The sequence below is a fragment of the Hordeum vulgare genome, chromosome 4H, assembly GCF_904849725.1.
Source record: "Hordeum vulgare subsp. vulgare chromosome 4H, MorexV3_pseudomolecules_assembly, whole genome shotgun sequence".
Taxonomy (NCBI): domain Eukaryota; kingdom Viridiplantae; phylum Streptophyta; class Magnoliopsida; order Poales; family Poaceae; genus Hordeum; species Hordeum vulgare.
The window spans coordinates 184255149-184274726 of record NC_058521.1 but is presented as its reverse complement, the minus strand read 5'-3'; the positions used below and the strand labels follow the sequence as shown (position 1 = coordinate 184274726).

The following is a 19578-nucleotide window of genomic DNA, read 5'->3' as shown; positions in this document are numbered from 1 at the left end:
TCGCGTTCGCTACATTGATAGTTTGATATGTGGGTGGACCGGTGCTAGGGTGCTGCCATTACTTGGAAAAACATCCCACTTATGATTAACCCCGCTCGCAAGCATCTGCAACTACGAAAGAAGAATTAAGACAAAGTCTAACCATAGCATTAAACCGGTGGATCCAAATGAGCCCCTTGCGAAGCAACGCATAAACTAGGGTTTAAGCTTTTGTCACTTTAGCAACCCATCATCTACTTATTACTTCCCAATGCCTTCGTCTAGGCCCAAATAATGGTGAAGTGTCATGTAGTCGACGTTCACATAAAACCACTAGAGGAAAGACAACATACAACACATCAAAATATGGAACGAATACCAAATTCACATGACTACTTATAGCAAGACTTATCCCATGTCCTCAGGAACAAACGTAACTACTCACAAAACATCATTATGTTCATGATCAGTGTGGTATTGAACAACATTACGGATCTGAACATATGATGTTCAACCAAGTAATCCAACTACCATCAACTACAAGGAGTAGTTAACACTACTCGCAACCTTACAAGTACCAATCGGAGTCACGAGACGGAGATTGGGTACAAGAGATGAACTAGGGTTTGGAGATGAGATGGTGCTGATGGAGATGTTGATGAAGATGACTCCCCTCCGATGAGAGGAGTGTTGGTGATGATGATGGCGACGATTTCCCCCTCCGGGAGGGAAGTTTCCCCGGCAGGACGGCCCTGCCGGAGCTCTAGATTGGTTCTGCTCAAGTTCCGCCTCGTGGTGGCGGCGTTTCTTCCCAAAAACTCTCCCTCGATTTTTTCTTGGACGAAACCCTCTATATAGCAGAAGAAGGGAGCCGGAGGGGTAACAGGTGGCCCACGAGCCCCCTAGCACGCCTAGGGGGCTGGGGCGCGCCTGGTAGGCTCGTGACCTCATGGTGGCTCCCCTCCAGTATTTCTTCCGCCTAGTATTTTTTATATATTCCAAAATGATTCCTCGCTGATTTTCACGGCTTTTGGAGTTGTGCAGAATAGGTATCCCAAACTTTCTCCTTTTCCAGCCCAGAATTCCAGTTGCCGACATTATCCCTCTTCATGTAAACCTTATAAAATCAAAGACAAAAGGCATAAGTATTGTACCACAATGTGTAATAACAGCCCATAATGCGATAAATATCAATATAAAAGCACGATGCAAAATGGACGTATCAGAGGCCCAGGCTTCCCACTAGGCACCAGGGAACGCCGGACCACCCTTGCGCAGCCTGGTACCTAGTGAGCACCTCATGGCCCATCTTGGCTTGGTTCCAACGCCCAAAAATCCTGTAAATAGAGAAACATCCAGAAGTAATGCTAGATCATAAATTATGTTGCCTCAAGCATCTGTAACCACAGAAAATCAGTTAGGGACCTGTTTCGGCATCCTGTGGGAGGGGGAGATCATTGCCAGAGGCCATCTTCATCATCCCTATGACCACCTTGACGAGGAGGGAGTAGTCCACTCACAAGGCTAAGAGTTTGTACTAGTAGCTATGTGTTTAATATCTCTTTCATGTTCTTCAGATGGCATGATTTTTATGTATCGCAGACTTTGTTAGTATAGTTAGATCATATGGTGTTTCTCCATCTCTATCTTGTTGTGATGAATATAGTTTTCCATTTGAGATTCCGTTTTATCGGATTGAATACTTTTATGTATTTGAGAACACTTGATTTATATTTTGCTATGAATACCCGTGGTGACAATGGGGCATCATTTTGATTCACTTGATATATGTTTTGACACTCAACTTGCTGATTCCCGAGGTGAAATTAGGATAATCTATGCATAATGGTTCGTGCATGTTCTTTTCTTTGTTTCTCTGGTAGAAATCTTAGGGCGCTCTTTGCGGTTCTTTGTGTTGGATTGAGTATTATGAATCCAAAGTTTTTTCGTGTTATTTTAGTACAAACTCCTAGATAAATCGATCGGAAAGGATAACTTGTGTTATTTTAGTAGGAACTATTGGATAGATCGATCGGAAAGAATTACTTTGAGGTGGTTTCGTACCCTACAAACAAATTTTCCTTATGTTCTCCGCTAGATAGGAACTTTGGAGTGATTCCTTATTGCGCGTCGAGGGATTGTTATGTGATCCCATTATATTAGCATTGTTGAGAAATTGCACTAGCAAAAGTACGGACCCTAGGTCTCATTTTCAAGCATTCAATACCGTTTGTGCTCATTTTTGTTACTCGTTACCTTGCTATTTTTTATTGTTACTATTACAAAAATCAATATATACTATCACTACTACAGTAGTATCACCATCTCTGCACCAAACTAGTGCACCTATACAAAATACCATTGTATTCGGTGTGTTGGGGACACAAGAGACTTCTTATTATTTGGTTGTAGTGTTATTTGAGAGAGACCATCTTCATCCTATGCCTCCCACGGATTGATAAACCTTAAGTTATCCACTTGAGGTAAAATTGCTACTATCCTACAGAACTTTGTGCTTGGAGGCCCAACACGAGTCTACAAGAATAAACTTGCATAATAGACATCAATGCGTGGCTCTATGACGATTGCGTGGCCCGGGAAGATCTCGCTCTAGTGGTCTCGTGGAAAAATCCCTCTGCTCACATGCGGACGCGTCTAGAGGCTACATCGGTTGCGGTCATGGAGCCGTGCGGGTGAGCTGATTGGTGGCCTTGGATAGGGAGGAGATCCCGAGGTGGAGGGTAATTGGTCAAATTGGAGACACGGGTGGTGGTGCCTGAGGGGTGGATGCGGCATCTAAATTATCTGGGTTAGGCTAGAGTTCCATCCGCTATATATAGCAGATAGGTAATGTTAGGGGCTATTTATACCCTTCTAGATAGATCGAAGGGTTCACATAAATATGTTAGGGACTCCAATTGAAAAACCGATGATTATCTGAACGCAACAGTCATGACCATACATTTTTGGTTAGAGGAAGTTATCGGGCGCGGGCGAGGGTTCCGTGCACTATGCAGAAAAGGCTAGGTAGAGATGAGAGGGAAGACGAGCAGCCCGACAATATGTTTTAATAAACCGAAACATCTGATGTTTATCCAGCTATAGTGCAACTATAAGTTTAACGGTTCGGGTACCCAGCGACCTCCAAGTCCGACGATATTTGGCACGTGGTCTACCTACACTATATTAAGACTGCACGCCAACTTTCAACCCATTCCTGAAAGTTTTTGCACACTTTTCAAAACAATATTTTTAACAATTTCGAGGTCGCGTGCGTGTATTGTTGTTCCCAAAATGATCGTCGACGAGAACGAAGAGAACGAGCACCTAATAATGGATGCAAGTTTTGGAAAAAATGATGACAATGAGTGTTGATGCAATGCAAATGATGCAAATGATGCGATGATGAATGCGACAACCAAATATATCACATGGCGATAAGGAAATAAAAGGGGAATCTTCTCGAGCGTCGGTTCCGAGCTGTTACAACTCACCTCTCCTAACAAGAGATCTCGGCCTGAGATCTTAGAATGAAGGGGAAGAGGAAGAGAAGAGGACGAGGTATGACTTAGTTGCTTCTTAGACAAATGAGTGAAACCAACAAAACCTAGAGGTTGAAAGAGATAAAGAATGACATGAGGAACAAGCGAGAATTTGAAAGAAATTTGGGCAGCACTTCGGTTGAAAAGAGAAGCAAAACTTTATATGATCGGTAGAAATTGAAAAGAAAGCCCCAAAACTCTGGTTAAATGGATATGCAAGTAAAGAATAAAATCTTGATAAAACAAGATCAAAGAGATGAACCTCCTGGAAGAAAAGGATGATCAAAATAAATGAATGTTGACAAGAATATGCTTATGACCTTCCAAGATTAAAATGGAAGTTTGCGAAGAGATACTTGAGAAGACTTGAAACTCTAGAAAAGAAGAGATGGGCAACTTAGAATGAAGAATTGATATCACGAGCAACTCCGGATGAAGAATTGAACTCACTGAAAAGAAAGAAGAACAAGAATTATGTTATGCTTATCTTTGATCAAGTTAAATTGATTACAATCAAGGATTTGCCACACCACTTGTTTTTCTTGACAAGATTGGAGAATAAAATGAACATGAAGAACTGTCAAGCAAACCACCGGTTAGAACTAGGAATGAGTGTGGATATATGAATGAATGGAATACATGAGAACGAAGAGATCATGATCCGCCCAACAGAAAACTTCATCAAGGCACCGAAATTATTGAGATAAGAACAAAGAGACAACTATTAAGAAGAATTTGAGAATGAAAGCTGAAAGGTGAGAACAAAGAATTCTTGTGAAATGATGGCCTTGTAGGCTAGAGAAATAAGAACAACTCTGAAACTTTCCGGATATATATGGAAGGAATTTCCCATGATTGAAAACAATTCAATAGGATGGGAACAAGATTTGACGATGATTCTTCAGAAAAACAAACAAAGATTCAAGAGAAACTCTCCTTCTGTCTACAATACAAAGAATGATGGCAAGAAGCACCACCATGAATTACTGAAATGCTCCGGAACAATGAATAAGGAAAATTTGGGACAACGATGAAAATAATTTAAAAACGATCTTGAGAAGGAATATGCATGATGGAATCCATACTTACGTCACACTTGAAAAGGTCTAGAGATCTCCGAAAAAGTTTAGAAGAGCCAAGTATGATCCTGGAGAAGAAACTATGGGTTATGGGCCCACTAAAAGAGAACATGGTTGAAAATATTGCTTAGCAAGATAGATTGCAATAGTACAAATTAAGAACTTGATGAGGTGAGAACCTCGAAGTAGTTGAAAAGATTTGAACAAGAAAAAAGAATCTTCTGAGATGCCTTCAACACTCTTGTTAGAATATAGAGAGGGATGACTAAATAAGAGAGGCTTTGATAAGAATTTCTAACACTAGAAAGCATTGAACAAATGAAAAGGATATGATGAACACCAAAATCTTGAATAGAATCCACCTGAGAGGAAGACATGACGAACTTAGCATTGAGCATCTCCACAATGCATCACCGGATATGATACGAACGAAGAATAGAGGAAACATCAATGAAAAAAGGAACTTGGGCGATAATTTAATAGTTGGGAGGGTGGGGAAAAACAAAAAGAACTGGGGACAGATGAGAAGAACTCCAAAAAGAAATATTTGAACTAATCTTGGAAATATTGGAGAGGATTGAATTAACTTGAAGGGAGACACTCTTGTTCAAACAAGTTACATGACAACTTGATTTAGAAAAAAGGATTAGCACTCCCATACAAATACGAGAACACGCTTAGGAAAGATATGAAATCACCACTTGACATCGAAATAACTCAAATTACTATACTCCAAAAAAGCAAAGCATGAGGCTTGAAGATTAAGTCGGAATCAAATACATTACCCACTATGCATTTGTTGGAAGGATAATCCTAGGTGACAACTTGAATTCCAACCCGAGAACTTGTGAAATCTTTCTTTGTTATGTCATCAGGTTGGGAGTCCAGGAACCTATTAAATGTGATCATCTTCAAAATAGCACCCGCAAGCCTCAACACATATTCGAGAAGTTCTACAAACTCATCTACCTTAGACCTTCAAAAAAGAATGATAGTAGACCTGGTAGATCATCCGAGCTATCTCCTCCATATGATGGAAATTTCATGGCAATATTTGCCACCAAGGGAAGTATTGAAGCATTTGGATGTGTGTTTCTTGAGATACTAAGGAAGCTGAATGATAGCGATGTGTCAAAAACCCCTTGGAGCTCTACTCCTCGAAAACAAGAGGCACCAAGAACATAATTCCATAACATCGACATCATAGAGGCTCCAAAATACCCACGTGGTCCTATAAACTTTTTGAGTAAGAAGAGGGTAGAATTAAAATTCCTACGTCAAGATTCCTCATCAGAGCATAGAAGAGGAGTAAAAATAATCCTACTCTTCGTTGTATAACTAGACACAAAATAATTTTTGCTAGACTCGACTAGGCCAAGTTTGATAAATCAAGGGAGCTCCTAGCTCGGTACTGCTGTGATAGCAACTTGTAATGCCCAAGATGTGTTCCTATCCTTATTTTGGCATGAGAGCCTTGATAGGGATAGAAGCGCATCCTGTTATTTCGCAAGAATAGATATTGTTACAAGTACATGTAAAGAGGAGATGAGTATACGAAATTGGCTTGCACTCGCCACAAGCTAATCATGATCATCTCAATACAAACATATATTCAATCACCATTCATATGAGCATCATCCAACTATGGACGAAATTAAACGATAAAAGGATGTCCATCCTTGCTATCTCAGGCTGCTGACCTAGAACCATCCTAGATCAATGAACACGAAGAAGAAACTCCAAATAGAACATTCATCATGCTCATGTCAAAGTATCACTCTACCTGTACCTACAACTGTTGTTGTCGTAATGTCTTAGCGACAGGGACTCAAAAATATCATTTCGAAAGGTATCAAGACTAACAAAGCTAAATGGGTGAGGTATGGTTTGGTGGTGAGGCTGCAGCAAACACTATGCATTTATTTGTGTGGCTAACTAAAGAGTACAAGAATAAGAGGGAATGACCTCCGCATAAACGGTCGTGAACTAACAATGATCAAGTTATGATCGTGCACACCTACCAACGAGTTAAGCATAACACCATCACGTCCTCTCTCGAATTCAGTGCTCACGAGAAGAGACATTCATGGTTACGCACACAGTTGGCATATTTTAGTTGAGTTTACTTGAAGTTTGTTATGACCGGATGTTAAACAAAGTTTCCAAGTGGCCACATAACCGCGTGCACAACTCTTAGAAAGATTTAACCCTCCAGGGGTGCTCCAACTCATCCATCACAAACTATCCACAAGCTGCATGGAAAACCTCAACCACGAAAAACCCACAGTCTCCTTGCAATCCTGGTGGAAAACCACAACCTTGAGATAGCCCAAGTATCCTCGGAATCCCGTGCACGAGATGTTCGAGAAAGATAAAACAAATCTAGCAAAACCGCTCAGTAGGCCAGATCCTAATAGGATACGCGTGTATCTCTTTCTCAGGGTACTACCAGATGAGCACGACATACGGTCGCCTGCTAGAAATCCCCCGAGTTGCCCCGGGTGGCCCTGCAAGTGGCTCTGTTTGGACCAACACTCATGAGGAGCACTGTCCTAAAAGTCCCTACGCAATCTTGCTAGTTATTAAGCACATGTAGTACCAATGTTTGGCCTTGCTAGAAGAGTTTTCTCGCAAAACAAAAATAAAGAAAGTACCCATAACAACCCCAAGCATGTTAGCAGTGCTCAATATGGAACATAACACCGATACACAAGTAACTAGGGCGAAGAACATGGAACAAAACACCGAGCCAAAAGTCCAAGCCGTCCACCTTTTGAAATATATATGTGCATTAAATTAAGTAGCAATAATATTGTGGTACATCAAGGAATCCAGTCTTTCACATGGGAAGTAACCTGCACCTTCAACTAGTAACGCTATCAGAAGGACTGAGCAAGCAATGACATATCCAAACAAAGGTTTGCTGGGATGTGGAGGGGGTTAGAGGCTTTTCATGGCAATGTTGGGAGGCTTGACATTTTAAGTGGTAGGTAATGACAACCACAATCATGTTAAATCGTGGATGAAGCAATATATTATGAAACTACGTGAAATACAACCAACACAAGTTATAGCTCTAATCTGTCCAAAACTACAACATGGCATTTTGCACACATTCAAAAACAAGCTATATGTATCCAAATTGCACAAACAATACATGGAGAAGTAGTTGACATGATGCACAGCATCCATCTCATAACAACATATTGAATAGAAGCATGGATCACTATGAAATGAGCTCACAAGATGGCTACTTGAACACAGTTTCAGACTTTGTGAAAATAACACTTTTTAACATAGTACATTTTATCAAGAAGCCATATTAGCAGCAAGAAAACATATGCTACAGGTCATGTAATGGCATGATAATTTGCCGCATGGTAGTAGGAATGAGGCAATTCATTTCATTCCATACTAGCAATGTCTAATTATAGACACAATCGTAGCTAGCATCAACACAACCTAGCATTCTGAAATAATCAGATTCTCTGACTTAGAATTATTTTGACACTACAAACAACAACATTTTCATGGCATGTTGGCAGCAAGAAAATAACATGTAAACATGCTTTTGCATTGCAGAAAAAATATACCAGGGGCTAATACACATCATAAAGGGCACATGTCATGTTCAACAAAAATTCATATGATGCATGGATTAAATCACACAAAAATAACAAAAGGGCATCACAACAAAAACAACATGCACACAAACATACTCAAATTACAAAACTAATTGCACAAATGGATTCTATGGATTTTTATAACCCAAAATCATATACAACATGTAGGTACTTACTTCGAAAAAATGACACAAGAATTATGCAATTTTATGACATTAATCCAAATTACGTGAAAACGGCAAGTTAAACATTTTTAACATGGATAGAAGTTGAATATTATTAATCTGCACAAAATTCAAAACATTTTACGAATATAAATTTCTTTAGTTCGATACATGGTTATCTAGTTATTGACAGTTTAACATCATGAATTTTTCTGAAATATGCATGCATTGATAAATGCCAAATCGTAGCGGACAAGAAAAAACGTTGATGGGCCAGACTACAGCACTTCGGCGGCCCAGGAAAGGATTAGGCCCAAGTGCGTGTGTGGGGGAAATCTGGGACTCGAAAACAACACTTCCTAGATGCAAACCAATGGCGCTAACCACCGCACCCATGCTGTGTTTGTTTCCAATTAAGGGTGCTGCTCTATATGTACTAAGCCGAAGGCCTAGACATGGTATTCCCATGAATACATGGGGATCTCACCGTCAGACGCAGAAGACAAACGCGACGGCGAGGCTTGCTAACGACAGTGTGAGGCATCTCCAGCGAGGCGAGGCAGACGAGGTGAGTTGCACATGCTCGAGGTAGGGGATGGACGAATCCACCAGATACGGCGCGAATCTGGTGCCTTGGAGCTCCAAGGGGACGAGGCGAGGCACAAGCAACGGGGACACTATGAGGGCGCCATGGCTGCCTTGGCATGGAGATTGAGAGAGTGAGAGAGAAAATAAGGGAGAGAGAGGAAGAATGGGAGAGGGACCACAACGAAGCAAGAAGAAGGGGCGTGTGGGCGACATGGCTCTGGCAGGCTCGACCTCTTGTCCATGGGTGATTCTAAGGTATGTCCATGGGGATGCGCAGATACCTGGGGATTGCGTGGCTGCGGGAGCTCCTGCTCCAGTGGTCTCATCGGCGAAGCCCTCTTCTGGTATGTGGAAGCGTCCATTGGCTACAACGGCTGCGGGCATGGAGGCGTGCAAGCGAGCTGGTTGGTGGCTTTGGATTGGGAGGTGATCCTTAGGTGGAGGAGAATTGGTCAAATTGGAGATAGGTTTGGTGGCGGTTAGTGGATGGATGGGACAACTAAATGATCTGGGGTTAGGCTAGAGTTCCATCCGCTATATATTGTAGATAAGTTAGGTTAGGGGATATTTAGACCCTTCGATATGCAATGAACAGTTGATATAAACAGGTTAGGAAATCCAACTAAAATACCGATGATGGTTTGGGGTACTACAGGGATGATCCAGACGCAATGGCCATGATCATACGTCTCATGTTTGGGGAAATTATCTGTCACACACGAGGGATCTGTCCATTGTGCAGAAAGGCTAGGCAGAGATGAGAGGGAAGACGGGCAGCCCGGCAACAAGTTTTAATAAACCGAAATATCCGACATTTATCCACCTAGAGTGCCGCTATATAGGTTTAATGGTTCGTCTATCAACCGACCTCCGAATGCGACGGAATTTGGCACACGGTCTGCCTAGACTATATTAAAATCGCACGCGAACTTTCATCCCATTCCGACAAAGTTTTTACATACTTTAAAAACAATATTTTTAACAATGTCGTGGGCGTGTGCGTGTGTAGTTGGTCCCGAAACGGTCGTTGACGAGAACGGGGAGAACGACAACTAATTACGGATGCAACTTTTGAAAAAAAATGAAGGCAACGCAGTGCTGATGCAATTCATATGATGTGAATGATGTGCTGATGAATGCAACAACCAAATAAATCACACGGCGATAACGAAATAACAATGGAATCGTTTGGAGCCTCAGTTCTCGGCTGTTAGAAATCCATATTGGTGTATTGATGTGGTGAATATGTGGACTCGTGTGCGCTACCCACCTCAAATATGCTACTGGTAGTCGTAGTACAGTTTAGCCAAAAGACAAAGCTCGCTTGTTGCAATAGACTCCACACCCCCTTGTTGATAATTATGCATATGTAGTTAATTCTAATGCAAGTCTTATTGAGTACCTTTGTACTCACAGTTTCTTAGTTATGTTTTTGCAGAGTGCCTTTTATATCCCTCTTTATAGGGAAATGCTTATTTGTGCTTCCACGGAGGCATGGTAGCTTGCTACTACTCCGGACACATTGATTGACCGACGTATATCCTTCTTTGCTGATGTGTCTGTCACCACAGGGAAATGACACACGATGTAATGGAGTCCATGTAGCCTCCTATAACTTGTCAACATGTAGTTGATCGGAGAAATGTATAACGGTGTAATTGAGTCCGTGTAGCTTGCTATGACTCGTCTAGACATTGATGACCGACACCTGCATTATAGTGTTACGTATGCCTATTCTTGTACGGATGTGCCACTTGGGTTTATAATTAGTCACGTCGACCCGGGTTCTCTGGCGTTTTCTAACAACATATTCATATACATGAGCCAAAAGGCGCAAATTGTCCCGACCAAAGTAAGGTGGAAGCCATGGGGTTTACCGTGCGTGAGGCCGCAAAGTGATATGATGTGTTACATGCTATATTCCTATTGCTTAGGATCGGGGTCCTGGCACAGCAATCCTTTGCTCGGCCTCGTCCCACCCTGCCTCCTACTCAACTTTTTCATGAAAGAACTCCTCCACAACCTTGGTGAGATCAGTCCGTCGGTTGACAAGGTCTTGACAGCTCTGGGTAAACCAAGTGCACAACTCGTCAATAGACTCATTGAACCCGACTTCCCCCTCCGCAAGAATAGCCTTCCGGTGATCAAACCTATCCGAACGGTTGTCATAGAGAGCCTCAGACTACTTAAAGTTTTCGGTGATGGAGGAGATAATGGAGTGCCCCTTGGCTTAATAACTTCCACCAAAGGGATCGATAGTGATTCATCCTCCAGTAGTGGCTAGGCCATCGTCGACAACTCCGTCTCCACAGAAAGTTCAGAAAATTGCATCGCCAGGAATGCTCACGAACTGCAAGTTGCTGACCTTGAGGTACTTGGTGGGATGGGGTACTTCAGATGTCTATGGCCTGGAAACAACCTTATCGTCTGTCTCCATCATGACGAGCTTTCCTTTGCCACACACTTTTGAGACAGAAATGTCTTTAGTATCCACTATCTCTTCAAATGGTCATCAGGACGAGTTGAACCATTATAAGGATTAGCCAATAGTTTCTCTAGCATTCCCGAAGGGGTCTGATAAAAAATATTTTCACTAGGTTCCATTGGTGGAGGTACAACTTTATCAACCTCCGTTAGACGCAAATATTACCCGAACAAGCGACTCAAAGGGTGACCGTTCATAGTGAGAGAAAAAAATAAATTTCAGCATGTACCAAAAATGTTTCCTTACCAATTTACACTTACCAAAGGCGCTTCACACCCCGACAACTACACCAGAAAAGAGTCTTGATCACTCACAAGTATACGGGATCAATCGTAGTTTTTCGATAAGTAAGAGTGTCAAACCCAACCAGGAGCAGAAGTAAATTACAATCGGTTTTCAGCAAGGTATTGTTTTCAAGTGCTGTAAGTAACAGTGATAGATAGTTTTGTAGCAATATAATTTGTAACCGTTGACAAGTAATAATAGTAGAAAAGGTGTAGCTAGGGAGCCCAATCCTTTTTGTAGAAAAGGACAGGTCTAAAAGTACTCTTATATTAAGCAAGCACTCCCGAGGACACATGGGAATTTCTGTCTAGTCATGTTCATCATGTTGAGCTGATTCCCGTTCGCTAATTTGATAATTTTATACGTGGGTGCATTGTTGCTAAGGTGTTGTTCTTACTTGAACAAGAAACCAACTTATGATTACCTTCTCTTGCAAGCATCCGCAGTTATGAAAGAAGAATTAAGATAAATCTAACCATAGCATTAAACGTGTAGATCTAATTTTGCCGCTCATGAAGCAAAGCATAAATTGGCCTTTAAGATTCTGTCACTCTCGCAACCCATCATCTACTTGTTACTCCACAATGACTTCCCCTAGGCCCATAACATGGTGAAGTGTTATGTAGTCGACATAACATGGCTCCACTAAGAGTAGTAACAACATTCATATCATCAAAATATCGAACGAGTACAAAATTTACATGATTACTAATAACAAGACATCTCCAATGTTCTCGGGAACAATAGTTACTACTCACACCTCATCAACATGTTCAAGACCAGAGGTGTAAAAAAATGATTAAGGATCTGAACATAATATCTTCCACCAAGTAATCCAACAAACATCAACTACAACTAATAACCCATAGGTAGCAATCCGAGGTTTTGAGACAAAGATTGAATACAAGATGTGAACTAGGGTTGGAGTTGAGGTTTTGTTGGTGAAGATGTTGATGGAGGTTGATCCTCCCATGAAGGAGGAAGCGTTCCTTATGACGATGGCTTCGATTTCCCCCTCCCGAAGGGGAATTCCCCGGGCTGTATCACTTTTTCATAGAGCAAAAGGGCATTTTCCCAGGTTTCCTCCTTGATACGGCCGCGCTTCGTCCCAAAAGATTTCTTATGATTTTTTTTCCAGGTCAAAAAACACCATATGAAAGAAGAGGGGCGTGAGAGGGCCTATAGCTGGCCCACAAGCCATCAGGGCGCTCCGAGGGGGGTGGGCGCACCCTGTTGGCTTGTGGCTAACTGGTTCCCCCATCTGGTATATTTTGGGCTAATAATTTTTAAAAATGCCATAAAAAGTCTCCATGAAGTTTGAGGTCATTTGGCATCTTGTGATTTTTCTACCTTTTTCTCGGTTTCTCGGTCCAGAATGCCACGTTCCAGATATTTCCCTCCTTCTGATTACCTTGCATATTCAGTGAGAAAGGGCATACGAATTGTATGATAATAAGGAATAATGGGCAAGAATAACACAAATATCAATAAGACATCATGATGCAAAATGGACATATCAGCTGCACACATCCATATGATCAAGTTACAGATATCAATATAAACAGAGTATCTCATCTCTAGTTTCATCATCCCATCAAGTCATCTCACTTATCTCAAGTATCACTTGTCACAAACATCAAGTTTGTTAAAAAATGGACGTAGCCCAAGAGCGGCCATCCAACTGTCTCTAACAGCCCAAGAGCACATTTCCAAAACTTTGTAACCATTTCCGTGTGTGAACCTTGTATGCCATGTCCACTTTGGATCGAGTGAATAAAGTTTCCTTCCTGATTTCAGATGTGCATCATGCCATCATGTCATACATTTCATTTGGTTGAATCTTGTTGTGTTGACTCTGGATGTGTGGTGTTTGTGTGCCTGGCAACGTAGTGGTGAGTTCTTGTTTGCTTCAACTTCGAAGTGATTTCAAGAAAAAACCCATTCCTCTCTCATTTCTTTCTATTTTTGCAAGTGTGCCTCCTTGCCTTAATTTAATGTTCACCATTTCTCAAACTCTCGAAAATATTTCCATGAAGCCCCCTCCAAATCTCACCCCTTTTCAAATTGATTTGGTTGGATTCAAAAATACCTAAAGTTCGAATTTATTTCACACTTAATTTATTTTTCAATCCCTAAAAATGCACAAAATAATTTTAATAAATAGAGTATAATGCGAGGGTCTCAAATATTTTTTTTATCCAAAATTATTTTCAATCACCCTTTGGCATTTTTCTTCTTCGTTGTTATTTTGGAAAAGGATTAATCCCTCAAGAGGGAGAGAGGAACAACAGCTAGGCCTCCTCCCATCGGCCAAGGAGTGTAGCATCCCAATTAACCCAAGTACACATCAGCTTCTTCCTCCCCTGTACGACAGGACATCCACGCACGCCATGTCAAACTACTGATCGATTTGGCGGTTGTTGAGCTCCCCCAACGACCTATATAACGTGTCGCCCGCGATGCCCTAAACCTAGGCTCTTCATTTCTTTCATCCTTTGCCGCCACCTACGCAGTTAAGGGCCATCCATGCCACACCAATGCCCTGCCCGCCATGATTTGACCGAGCTCGTGCTCGTGCTCAGGGTGAACTCCACATCGCGCCTCTAGCCATCTAGAGTCGCGGGAAGGGCAGACCCGTAGTACCTCTTGTTCCTCGACGACCAGGGGAGCGCCAAGCCCTAGGTCGACATCCCCCACGAGCCCTTCTTCTTTGTCTTGGTCTAGGAACGCGTCGGTGTTCCGTCGATCGTCGCGTCGTTTCATCGAGCCTACAACGCTATATTCATGTCCTATGTGCTCTCACTACTGGAATTCCTATATTTGCCGTCCGCCAAATCTTTGCCGTCAGCCAGCAGACGGCGAAGAACCTCTTTACCGTGTGTTGGCAAAAAACAGACGGTAAAGAGGAGGCTGATAGAAAAATAAATATTTGTCATCAGCCACCTCTTTGTCGTCTGCTGACAGACGGCAAAGGTAGGGATGGCCGACGGCAAAGCTGTCCCACCCCACCCCTCCTCTCTCCCCAACCCACCCCGGCCCCACCCACCCCTTTGCCGTCTGCCTGACTAGCTTTGCCGTCCGTGGCGGACGGCAAAGGGTATCAGCGGCAGACGGCAAAGGAGAAGGACCCCCGAAAAGATAATGGCGCCGCGCGCCTATCTCTCTCCTCTCTCCCACGCACTCTCTCTCTCCCACGCGCTCTCTCTCTCTCCCACGCACGCCCTGCGCCCTGCACCCCCACCGCCGCCGCCGCCCCACCGCCGCCGCCTCCCCCCCCCACCTCCCCACCGCCGCCCTGCGACCCCCCCCAATGGGCCTCCCTGCGCCCTGCGCCCCTGCGCCCTGCGCCCCCAGCGCCCCCAGCGCCGCCGCCGCCCCACCGCCGCCGCCTCCCCCCGCCCACCTCCCCACCTACACACCCCACCGCCGCCCTGCGCCCCCCCTCCAGCGGCCCTCCTCCTCCTCGGTGAGTTTTTTCCTTTTTTCGTTTAATTCATTAATTAGGTTAGTTAGGTTAGTTGTTAATTACCTATTGTTAGTTAGGTTAGTTAGGTTAGTTGTTAGTGGTTAGGTTAGTTAGGTTAGTTGTTAATTACCTATTGTTAGTTGTTAGTTAGGTTAGTTGTTAGTTAGGTTAGTTGTTAGTTGTTAGTTAGGTTAGTGGTTACGTACTGGTAATTAGGTTAGTTAGGTTACTTGTTAGTTGTTTGTGGTAATTAGGTTAGTTGTTAGTGGTATTACCCCTCGAGCTAGGTTAGTTGTTAGGTTAGTTGTTAATTACCTACTGTGTGTTAGGTTAGTTGTTAGGTTTGTAGTTGACCGTGTAGAGCCCTACGGTCGCCGCCTATGCTTGCACTAGCCACAACGTTGAGGATATTACAACAGCTCGCAATAGTAGTTGTCGCACCGACACGACATCTCGACGACACCCCTGACACCCGTCACGATGCCCCGAAACCCCGACACGACATCTCGACGACACCCCTGACACCCGACACGATGCCCCGAAACCCCGACACGACGCCCCGACACGACATCTCGACGACACCCCTGACACCCGACACGATGCCCCGAAACCCTGACACGACGCCCCAACACGACATCTCGACGACACCCCGGCATGAAATTTTTTTTTATGGAACCTGGAAAGTTTTATAGGTAACCTAGAAAGTTCTATAGGTAACCTAGAAAGTTCTATAGGTAACCTCGACCCCCGACCCCCGACAACAATCACCCTCGACCCCCGACCCCCTACCCCGACCCCCGACGCCACTGACCCCCGACCCCCGACGCCCGACGCCACTGACCCTCGACCCCCGACCCCCGACCCCCGACAACACTCACCCTCGACCCCCGACCCCCTACCCCGACCCCCGACGCCACTGACCCCCAACCCCCGAGCCCCGACACCTCTTCGGCCTCTTGTTGACCGAAAAGACCCCAATCCCCGACGCCAGTGACCTTCGACCCGCGAGGACACTGACCCACATAGTTATGAGTTAGGTCATATAGTTATGTTAATTATAAAAACATCATATTTGTGTTGATCGGGTGAATTTCAATGTGCAGTTGTTCGACGACCTCCACGTGCGTTGGACGAGCTCCGCCCTTGCGTTTGTTGGTGAGCACAAATGACTTCTCCTCCTACCCCCTTAATTTGCTCTGTCCCGGTCTTCGTGCCGATGAAACTTGCTAGCTATAGGTTTCTTCAATCATGAGTATGCGTGACCAGTATGCGTCTCCCATTCGAAAGGGCGACATCTATAAATATGCATGTCTTTGCATATTTATAACCGCCATCCTTTCGAATTGTCCAACATTATCCATGGACAGCCCGAGTATGTGTAGAGTGGGTTCGTTTTCCCGTATGCTGTGCTCTGGATCCGATGCGGAATTTCGTCAGTGCCTCCCTGTTGTTCTCCGGATGCACATCCTCTCTGTTTATTGCGGAGACGTGTATCAGGAGAACAGCGGGGAGGTGCTGCTGAAATTTTGCGTTGGATCCGGAGCAGAGCATGGGAAAACGAACCCAATGTACACATACTCGGGTGGGAGTAGGACCTATCTTTACCTATTAACGTGTAGGTTGCCTGGACGTAATAAAAATGGCGAACCTGATTAACCGATGAATATAGATGATGAATTATATATAAATATATTTCTTCTGTCTTTAGTAGCTACGCAAGATTAGTGATCGTGCGTGGATGTATACCGGTCACCCTAGTCAGAAAGAGATGACGAAAGAGTGGTTTTTAAAAACAAAGGAATTTGTGAAAGCCGCATTCGCAAATGGCGAGGAAAGAAACTATTGCCCCTGTCCTGGATGCGACAACTATAAAAAGACGACAGAGGCTGTAATGATTAAACACCTACAGAGGAGGGGTTTTAAGCCTAATTATATGTTGTGGACATTTCATGGTGAGTCTATACAACGCACAAGAGCTGAGGTGGTCCGTCGTCGCACGGACGAGCATGGTACTGGGATCGAAGACATGGTGCAAGACTTTGATGATGCTCGGGATTCGGAAGATGAGATGGAGGAATCTGCAAAGGCCTTTTATGAAATGTTGGAGTCTTCAAAACGTCCTCTCCATGAGCACACCGAGCTGTGTCAGCTGGATGCAATTGCACAAGTAATGGCTCTGAAGGCTCAGTTCAACTTGGGAAGAGAATGCTACGACGCGACGATGACACTATTTGGACGTTTCCTACCCAAAGGCCATGTCATGCCTGCAAAGCTGTACCAGTCGGACAAAATACTTCGTGTACTTAAGATGCCCTATGAGAAGATAGATGCATGTGAGAAAGGATGTGTCTTATTTAGGAAGGAGTATGCACACTTGGACTATTGTCCCAATTGCGAGTCTTGCAGGTATCTTGTGGTAGACAATGGTATGGGTGAGAAGAGGCAGACCAAAATCACAGTTAGTGTTCTTCGGTATATGCCAATCGTACCAAGACTTCAACGTCTTTTCATGGTCGAAGAGACAGCCAGACAGATGACATGGCACAAATTGAGCAAAAGAACCGAACTAGATGCGGATGGGAATAAGATGATGGTACACACAGCGGATGGGGAAGCGTGGAAACATTTCGATGGATTGCATCAGGATAAAGCGACAGATCCAAGAAATCCTCGAGTCTGTGCCGCCACGGATGGTTTTAATCCCTTCGACATGACGGCAACCCAATACAGTTGTTGGCCTGTATTTGTCATTCCACTTAATCTCCCCCCCGGGCAGATTATGCAAAGAAAGAACATATTTCTGACGTTGATAATTCCAGGGCCCAATTATCCGGGGAAGAATATGAATGTGTACCTGCAACCGCTTAAGGATGAATTGGAAGAAGCTTGGGAAAATGGGGTCAAGACATACGATGCCGCTAGAAAAGAAAACTTCAAAATGCATGTGTGGTACATGTACTCTATGCATGACTTGCCAGCGTATGCGCTATTCTCTGGATGGTGTGTGCATGGAAGGTTCCCGTGCCCCCAATGCAAGGCAGCTCTTCAGTTTCATTGGTTGAAGGAGGGTCGGAAGTATTCTTGCTTTGACTTGCATAGACAGTTCCTGGATCCTGACCATCAGTTCAGAAAAGACAAGAAGAACTTTACCAAAGGTAAAGTTTTCAAAAACATGGCACCACATGCGTTCACAGGCCAACAGATCCTGGATCAGTTAAACGCCCTCGAGCCTGATCCAGAGCGTCCAGGGTATTTCAAGGGGTATAATTCAAAACACGCCTAGACTCATAAGCCATGCTTCTGGGATCTGCCGTACTTCAAAGACCTCCTTCTTCCACACAATATCGACATGATGCACACTGAAAAGAATATCGGAGAGGCTATTTTTGGTACATTGTTCGACATAGATGGGAAGACAAAGGATAATATTAAGGCTAGAGTCGATCAAGAGACACTATGTCATAGACCGTTACAAAACATGCGAGAAGGCAAAGGAAAGCAGAAGGGGTCGAAGCCAAAGGCCTGGTTCAATCTTGGAAGGCCAGCTATGAGGGAAATTATCTTGTGGGTCAAAATGCACTTGATGTTCCCCGATGGGTATGCAGCGAATCTAAAGAGGGGAGCGAGTCTTGAAAAATTAAAAATCTTTGGTCTCAAGAGTCATGATTGGCACATATGGCTAGAGCAGGTAATGCCGGTGATGTTACGTGGCTTTATTCCTGAGGATGAATGGCTAGTACTGGCGGAGCTGAGCTATTTCTTCTGTTTTCTTTGTGCGAAAGAATTGTCGCCTGGCGTGGTAGAAGACATGGAGGAGTTTGCACCGGAGTTGTTGTGCAAGTTAGAGAAGATCTTTCCACCGGGCTTCTTTAATCCAATGCAGCATTTGATTTTACATCTACCGGCCGAGGCAAGATTGGGTGGGCCGGTGCAAGATCGTTGGTGCTATGCAACTGAGAGGATGCAGAAGACCCTTCGAGCTAAATGTAAAAATAAGCGTAGAATTGAAGCATCGATGGCTGAGGCATTCATTACTGAGGAGGTGGCAAACTTTGTGACAGCACACTACGAAGCCAAAAATCATCATTTGCATAATCCGAAGCGTCGGCACAATGACGGAGACCCTAAAAAAGGTGGGTCCAGCCTCAGCCTATTCAAAGGGAAGCTCGCACCAGCCGGTGCTTCGAAACCAATAACGTTGGATATCGAAGAATGGCGGAACATTTCTTTGTATATCTTCAACAACCTAACAGAAGTGCGGCCGTACATCGAGTGAGTTCTCAACAAATTTTCCCGTAACTTCTAATTCATTTGAACTGCTCTTATTCCCGGATATTTCAAACAGCTGTTACGTCGTCAAATTCTCG

General features: G+C 43.8%; 1 protein-coding gene and 1 pseudogene across 1 annotated transcript; both read right to left on the bottom strand.

Annotated features, from left to right (window-relative positions):
- Positions 1-516: 516 nt before the first annotated feature.
- On the bottom strand, positions 517-1090 carry LOC123448349 (annotated as a pseudogene).
- Positions 1091-6164: 5074 nt separating this feature from the next.
- LOC123448350 lies at positions 6165-9549 on the bottom strand. The gene has a single exon (XM_045125186.1). The coding sequence runs from the start codon at positions 9357-9359 to the stop codon at positions 8877-8879; it is 483 nt and encodes a 160-aa protein (XP_044981121.1). The 5' UTR covers positions 9360-9549; the 3' UTR covers positions 6165-8876.
- Positions 9550-19578: the final 10029 nt, after the last annotated feature.

Bases quoted from the DNA above. Each gene is read 5' to 3' on its own strand.
- LOC123448350 (XM_045125186.1), bottom strand. From the start codon at position 9,359: ATGCCCGCAGCCGTTGTAGCCAATGGACGCTTCCACATACCAGAAGAG.